This window comes from Carassius carassius, chromosome 4 (genome assembly GCF_963082965.1).
Source record: "Carassius carassius chromosome 4, fCarCar2.1, whole genome shotgun sequence".
In the NCBI taxonomy this organism is placed as follows: Eukaryota; Metazoa; Chordata; class Actinopteri; order Cypriniformes; family Cyprinidae; genus Carassius; species Carassius carassius.
In genome coordinates this window covers 32,275,321-32,283,004 of record NC_081758.1, presented here as the reverse complement: position 1 = coordinate 32,283,004, position 7,684 = coordinate 32,275,321, and the positions used below count along the sequence as shown (strand labels likewise).

Sequence of the window (7,684 nt, the reverse complement as noted above, 5' to 3'; positions counted from 1 at the left end):
TTGACTGAGCATGTAAGTCAGGCATAATAATGTTTTAGGTGGCATTCAAGCAGACAGCAGTGCATAAGTATGCTGTTGGTCCTGCTCTCTGTTGCAGCTCTGAACTGGAGCACAGCAACCGTGTCCCGTCGAGTCATAAACATGAACATAGAGCCAAACTTATTCCATATACCAATTTTATCTGTTAACTTTATCATGCTATTACATAGAGTGCATCACTTAGTACAATAAAATAACATTTGCATGTCAGGGTTATTACAGTTAGCTAAAACTTACAGCCTTGCAAAAAAATTTTTTTATTTAAAATGAATGTTAGCTGAATATTTTTCTTTTTAATTGTAATTCAACTAGTTCCCAGGAAAATTTCTCATTTTCATTTTAACTTGATAAACTAAAACAAATAAAACTAAAACTGAAAAAGTAACAAAAACTATAAATATAAAAAAGGACAAAATTAGACAGAAATAAAAAACCTTAAAAAAATTTTTTTATAAAAGCTGAAAATTAATAAGAATTTAAATAGTATCTCATTGATGTTTAAATAACACTGCTGTACATTTTGTAAAATTTGAGTTATGACTGAAAACCTTTCGGTCTGATCTGACCTGTGACAGATGGGTTTGACTCAGCATTGCTCAGATTCTGAGAAAATGGTGTGAAAACTGATACAAAATCAATACATTTTCAATTATTGTTTGTTTTTGTGTGTGCAGAACAGTTCTTTTGTCTAGTGTGACTGAACATTATGTGACTTTACTAATTATTCATGAGAAATGAATAGGTTTGTGTACTTATTAGTTTCACATGTAGACAAAAAAGGTGTGTATGAAAAGTTTAGTCAATGGGCATTTAAATGTTGTTCAGCTGAAATTGTGGAGTCTGTTTCTTCCCTCTCTGGTGGGTGTGGGGTTGAGTTTTGGGGTTAGTTTGGGGGATTGCTGTTGCTTTGGGAACAACCTGTGGAAGTCTCTGTTGCTAGGAGATTTTTGCTTTCAACAAGAAAATCTGTCTCCCCCTTCAACTGAACCCCCACACAGCACACACACACACACACACACACACACACACACACACACACACAAAGCTCACTCAGTTTGCCAACTGATTAATTCTGAAAATGAGATGTTAATATCAAAACAAATCTTAAATGGTTAGATGCTCTTCATGGCTTCACATATCTCTCACCCTTCTCACACTTGACTTGCTACTGGATCTACACAATATGGAATATAATACTACATTAAATAAACAATATAAAGTATTAAAGTATTATTTAACATATCAAAACACCCTCTTTACACCATGCATAAGTGAGAACTTAATTAATTAAGTTTAAGTTTCCAAACATATTTTCCATTGTTATATATACATACATACATATATATATATATATATATATATATATATATATATATATATATATATATATATATATATATATATATATATATATATATATATATATATATATATATATATATATATAGTACAAATATCATTTATTTTCAAGATGATTTCTTATAGTTACTTTATTACTTAAACAAAACGTGCACTTTCATGAGAAGGCCAAAATATCTTCTATTAATGTCTTTTTTGAACAGACTAGAGACAACCTGGTTTGTTTTTCTTTGTCACATGACAACAAAACGACTTCCTGTTGGTTGTGCCACACTTACACCTCACTTAAATGTTTTTGAAAATTGCTTCACTGAAATCATAATTGATTGTAAGGTTTTTGTTTTTCATCTCAGGACAATTACACCATCTAGACAACTCCAGAAAATATCATAACGATTTATTAATACAAATGTTTATGATAAGGTGGCTTATGTATCCAACTAATTCTGTATGCATAGCATTTTTATTGTAGCTTATTTTTGAATACAATAACAATTTTATAACTTTTTGGACCGAATTTGACCAAAAGAGAGCATGAATTCATAGACAAGCAGCAAGATTCGGCTTTTAAAACAGTTGTTATTGACTTTATGGACTTCTTCCTTCTTTGTACAACTTCCTGCAATAGTATATTTGTCCTCATATGCGCGAGTGTTTATAACTCCCATCCCCCTTCCAAAACTCTTCCTTGGCATCTCCCCTCAATCCTCCCCTCCCCTCCACCCCCGATTAGCCGGTCCTGACTACACCATTACCATGAGAATAGCGGGGAGCAGCGAGCGGGTTAAGCTCGGGACTGCTGAGAGAGGGGAGACGAGGCACTCAATGCAACGCTAATTTTCTGCCCGGTAGGAGAGCGAGAGAAAGGAGAACAAAGGCGAGCATAAGAGGCGCTGAGAACCGCGCGCTTTTACTGCGCGCACCTGCGTGCTCAAAAGCGCAGGACAATGAGCCTCCGAAACGGCCAATTACGGCCCGGACAGCCACTCGCTTTCTCTCCTGGAAAAAAAGCGGGCAAAGTATTAAAAAAACACGAGAGAAAGGGAGGGATATTCTTCCGACCTCTGTGTTTTGATCCTCCTAACTTTTATCGTTTTAATCGATGTCCACTTTCTTCTCGGGGTTAGGTGACGGAGGTCAGATGTCCCCTCAGCACTCGCCAAAACTAAGACCCTGTCTATCCTAAATCAGTGTCCAATGCACTCGCATTGTCCCCTTTCCTTGCTTAATTTGGTGCGTTTTAGCTAATTATGTTATTAAAATATCGACTTAAATGCATTAACGTAGGGACCATAAGCCCGCTATCGTATTAATGATTAATTAAATGAGTCTGGTCGCTTTCAAATGGGCTGCCATATGAAGTAGATACATGTGGGTTTTGATTAACCATCGAAAAAAGCTCGTTTCAGCACTCGTAATAAAGGCCAATGTGGTCGGGCTGTCTTGCACTTATCACATTATCGTCTTATTCGTGAAAGTGTGTAGGTTGTGGCGCCGTTTAAAAGCAACACCTGTCATGTTATCATTAAACAGACTTAAGGCCTACTTACTTTTCAGGATTTGCTACTTATAAACGTCACAGACTAAACTTAAGTGTGTTTGAATGTAACTGACTTTGTAAAAATCTGTGCAAAGAACAGATGTAGATTTAAATTCTAATCTTAAGTTCACTACAATGTTATAACTTGTAGCTTCAGCCCGGACAGACCATTGCAACAAACCTGTTTAGATCAGAAAAAAATCAAGTTTTTTCCCCCTTTCAGTTATTAAATTATTTTACATTTTTTGTTTACTTCCATTGATGGTATGTTTTTCTGTCTTATCTAAGCATGCTGTAATACACTTTTATTTGGCATGTTATTATTGTATTTTAGTTGTAAAATCCAAAATTGGTTTTGAATGAGAAAGAAAGACGAGTGTACAAAAATAAGATACTTTATTACATTTTTTTGCTGTTGTTTTTCTATCAAGGTTGTCAAGTCACATACAAGATTATTAACCCTTACTATAAGGGCTTAGAAGTAAAAAAGAAACATTTCACAACAATACATTCTTAGTCAAACAGTCTTTCAACAAGCTCATAAAGTTTTCGTTTTTAATGAACATTATTCAAAACATTTTGACTCTCCCTTTTCTTTTTTACACACAACATTTCTATTCACAATGTTCTATTTCTCAAAGGAGCTGAGAATTAATTGTTGTTGTTTTTAATAGAAAATACAGTCAAATCCCTCTAAGCGGGATCTCTATTTCATTTTCACTTTTTTATGTAACAAATATATGTTGAAGCTCAGGGAATATATCTACACTAAGAAAAATGTCTAAACCGTTGTGCATTTCATATTTCATATTTGCATTATCTAAACAATGAAGAGCAGCACAATGTTACAAAGTCTTATGGTATGAAAGCTTAAAAGTAAAACTTGGGAGATTAATTTCTGAGGTGTTTTGATGATCAGTACAAGCAGGGATTGTGTGCTCCGTTCCCTTCCTTTCCCATTTAGCGTTCACAGTCATGCCTTTGAAATCATTAGTCTGTGAGATATTAAACTAGCTGACTATGCAAATAACAAGCAGTAGTCAACCATTTGGCTAATTGATTACAGAAAAAAAGGGGGAAAAAAATGTGCCGTGTTACTACCATGAGCAATTCCAAAAAACAGTGCACCAGGCCCAAATGATAAAATCATCGAACATTATGCAGAAAACAAAGACATGGACATTAATAAAGAAAATGTTATAGAAATGAGCGACACATTCCGCACAATATTCTGAGGCACTTCAACAAGGCCAGAAGTCCAGCTGCCTTGTGATTTCCATTTCGACCACACACGTGTCCACACACCCTCATCCGTTTTTACATATCAAGTTAATGTTCACAAATCTACAACCGACACTGATGGCCCTCCAGACCTGAAGCAGGAAGGTAATGACAGTTTCCTGATCAGATGTGAGTGAGAGGTGCTGTACCGGTGAGGTAATGCTGTTGGATGTTGGAATAGCCTCTCTGTGCTCCACTGTCTGTGGTGTCTCCAGCAGGGATATACATGCTAATCATGTCCCTCAGGTCTCCCTGTAAAGGACCCCGCTGGTGGCTGTGTACGCCAGTGGGAGAATGAGACACCTGGTCTGGTTTCCCCATGGACATGACCGGGCTGGGCTGCTGTGGAGTGCTGCTGTAGGACATGGGGCTGGAGGGAACAGAAGAAAAACTATTAAAGACTAGGCCAGGTTTTTAGTGCACATGAAAATATCTGTAAGAACGATTATAAACTTACTTGTAAGAGTTGGCACTATTCATATAAGACTGTGCTGTGGCCATGGCGGATGGATACTGGAGGGCGGACAGATCATAGCGGTGCAGCTGCTGACTGTAACCCAGAGCATCCGTCTGCATGCCAGTGTAGCCACCTGTGTGACCCCAGCCGTAGCTGTCCATCCGCGGGCTTCCACCTGACCCTTGAGCCGCGGCTGCCGCCAGTAAGTTGCCGGCTGATAGGGGATACTTGGCAGCCGGGTTGTCCTTCTTCAGCACGGGTTTCGTCTTACGACGGGGTTTGTATTTATAATCTGGATATTCCTTCATGTGCAGCGCGCGAAGCCGCTTGGCCTCGTCGATAAACGGCCGTTTCTCCGCGTCCGTCAGCAGCTTCCACTCGGCGCCCAGGCGCTTGCTGATCTCAGAGTTGTGCATTTTGGGGTTCTCCTGTGCCATCTTGCGCCTCTGACCCCGAGACCAGACCATAAACGCGTTCATGGGCCTCTTAACTTTGTCCATAGGATCGCTAATCTGTTGTTGTTGGTTGTTGACAGTCGGTTTGGCGGTTCCGTGAGCCACTCCACCGTTCAGCTGGGTCATTCCCTGCGCGCTCTGGTGCGTCGGTGGCACGGCGGACTTCATGTCGTGTTCCAGCATGCTGTACATGGCTGACCACAGAGATTAGTGGTGATACTGAAGTATCACCGTAAACTACTAAATAATTTAAAATCAAATCCACTGACTTGAAGTGTCCGCGAAGCTAAGCGTTTACGCGTTACGTTTTGGAAACATAAGTCCAAAGACGAGAGCGAACTGATTGTAACTCTAGCCAGAAGTGTCTAAAACTATCAACAAGTTGACGCTAGTTTGCCTTAACAGCGAAACATGTCCTAGCTGAACTCACTGTGCGTCCTGCCTGCGACTCTTTCAGTGCTTGAGTGATAATAGAATTTCATCACTGTCCGCCTCCAGCTGCTTTTTTTCTCTCCACATTAGCATCACTAAAGAAGGGGTGCGGTGAATGTGGAGAGGCCAAGAGCAGGAGGAGGATTCAGTTTTGGGGAGAAGAGTTTCTGTCTTTTACAATGTCTGGATTTTACAATATAGTAGGCTACTTTGTTTTATATTGGCCATAGTTATTTCGCCATTAGACGTAAAGTGCATGTAGTTTATTAGTATAAGTTCTAGCTACTTCTGAAAATACACTGTTTAATGTACTATGTATCTATTTATCCACAGCTGTGATGAACACCAGTGTGTTATGAATAGCTCATACTCGTCCTATTTCAGTCTCGCTCTTTATTATTTTACTTTTTAATTTCTGATCAAACAAAGTCTACTTAGAGAATTGTTACCTGTTGAAAAGGCAACTTTTGGACTCATTTTTAATTGGGTTATTGAATGAAATGGATGCCTTTTCTTCATTTTTAATAAGTGATTTTTAAAGGAAGTTTCATTTAAATAAGACAAACTGTCTTTGCCTTATGTCACATAAAGCTAAATTTAATTGCTTTATTTATGTCAGATTAAACAGCTTTTGAAAAAAAATAGATTATTAAAAGTAACAGGATTTACGTTTTATGGGTGACTTAAACATTATTCGCTTTGTGCTGAAGGTGTGTGTCTGTGTGCTTTTTTCTTTAGTAACATTGTCTTATTTAAGATTGTCCCCTACTGACAAACCTCACAAAACATAACAAAACAGTGATTACATGCATGCTGGAGACATTTGAAGAATTCACATTCTGAAAAGGTGATGTTGTCATCATGACAAAGTTTTTTATTTGTGGAACTCATTTTAATTTAAGTGAAGTTATGATAATAGCAGAGTTGATACATAACCTAAGGACACATTAATACAACTTTTTAAATTAGGTCTGTTCACTAAAATCTCACATCTTTCTCTCTGTCAGCATAAAGGTTCAGAATAGTGATGTTCCGTTTATGCTTTTGAAAGAAGTCTCTTATGCTCTCCATGGCTGCAATTATTTGATCAAAATACAGTAAAAAGATTGTGAAATATTAAGATTTTTAAAAAACTTCTAAAATGAAATTTATTCAAGTGATTATAAAGCTGAATTTTCAGTAGCCATCACTCCAGTCTTCAGTGTCACAATGACTTCAGAAGTCATTTTAATATGCTAATTTAATGCTAATTTTGAAGAGAAGGGTGCTGTGCATATTTGCAGATGTGCATGCTAACAGCATGCAAAGAAATTTTGGAAATGCAGTGCTGGTGTCCTCATGATTAAAGAAGATGAAAAAGAATAATAAAAAAGTTGATGCATTAAGAAAACCTTTAGTGATCATAATTATTGAGTTTTCTTAAAAGGTTCATTACAATAATACACTGCCTCTTTAAAAACTTGGACCAGAACACTTGGAATAAAACCAGTGGATTTAGATGTTATCACACAAAGAACATTTTGAGGTTCCTGATTTTAAAAAAAATTTTATTGTTGAAAACCTAATGGGAACTTTTTTCTCTTTTAGTGATCTTCCATGATGCCATTGAACTCAGATGTCTTCTACCCCAGTGAGTCGTCTTCTCTAATGACCGCAGGTGTGAGTAGTTACTCCTTATCACCCAACCGTCCATACACATTAGTTTCTATAGGCATCACTTCACACTTCTTTTGTGAGCTCTGAACCCCCAAACACAGCCACTACGACTGACCATCAGTAAGAAGTGTGACAATGAACCCCCCCCCCCCCTCAGAGTTTGGCTTGTACTAACACATCATCTGAATCTTCCTATAAGACCTACAGAAAAGCTGTTATAAAAGTGACTTCATTAGGTCATTATAATAGCTATAATATTATATTAAAATTATAACAACTTTACTAGTTTACTATTTATCTACAATACACTCTTAAAAATAAAAGGTTCTTTATTGGCATCTTGGGTTCCACAAAGAAACTTTAACATCTATTCAAATGCACAAAATGTTCTCTGGCTTTGTGACATGTTTATTGACTGAAACCTATGACACCAAAATTCCATAGAAGAACAACAAGTGGTTTTAC

General features: G+C 37.4%; 1 protein-coding gene across 1 annotated transcript; it reads right to left on the bottom strand.

The window, feature by feature from the left end:
• Positions 1-3,748: 3,748 nt before the first annotated feature.
• LOC132139811 (transcription factor Sox-19a-like) lies at positions 3,749-5,606 on the bottom strand. Its single transcript, XM_059548422.1, has 2 exons — positions 4,677-5,606; positions 3,749-4,589 (listed from the first exon to the last, which is right to left on the bottom strand). Exons 1-2 carry the CDS (start codon positions 5,321-5,323, stop codon positions 4,343-4,345), a joined length of 894 nt encoding a protein of 297 aa, XP_059404405.1. The 5' UTR covers positions 5,324-5,606; the 3' UTR covers positions 3,749-4,342.
• Positions 5,607-7,684: the final 2,078 nt, after the last annotated feature.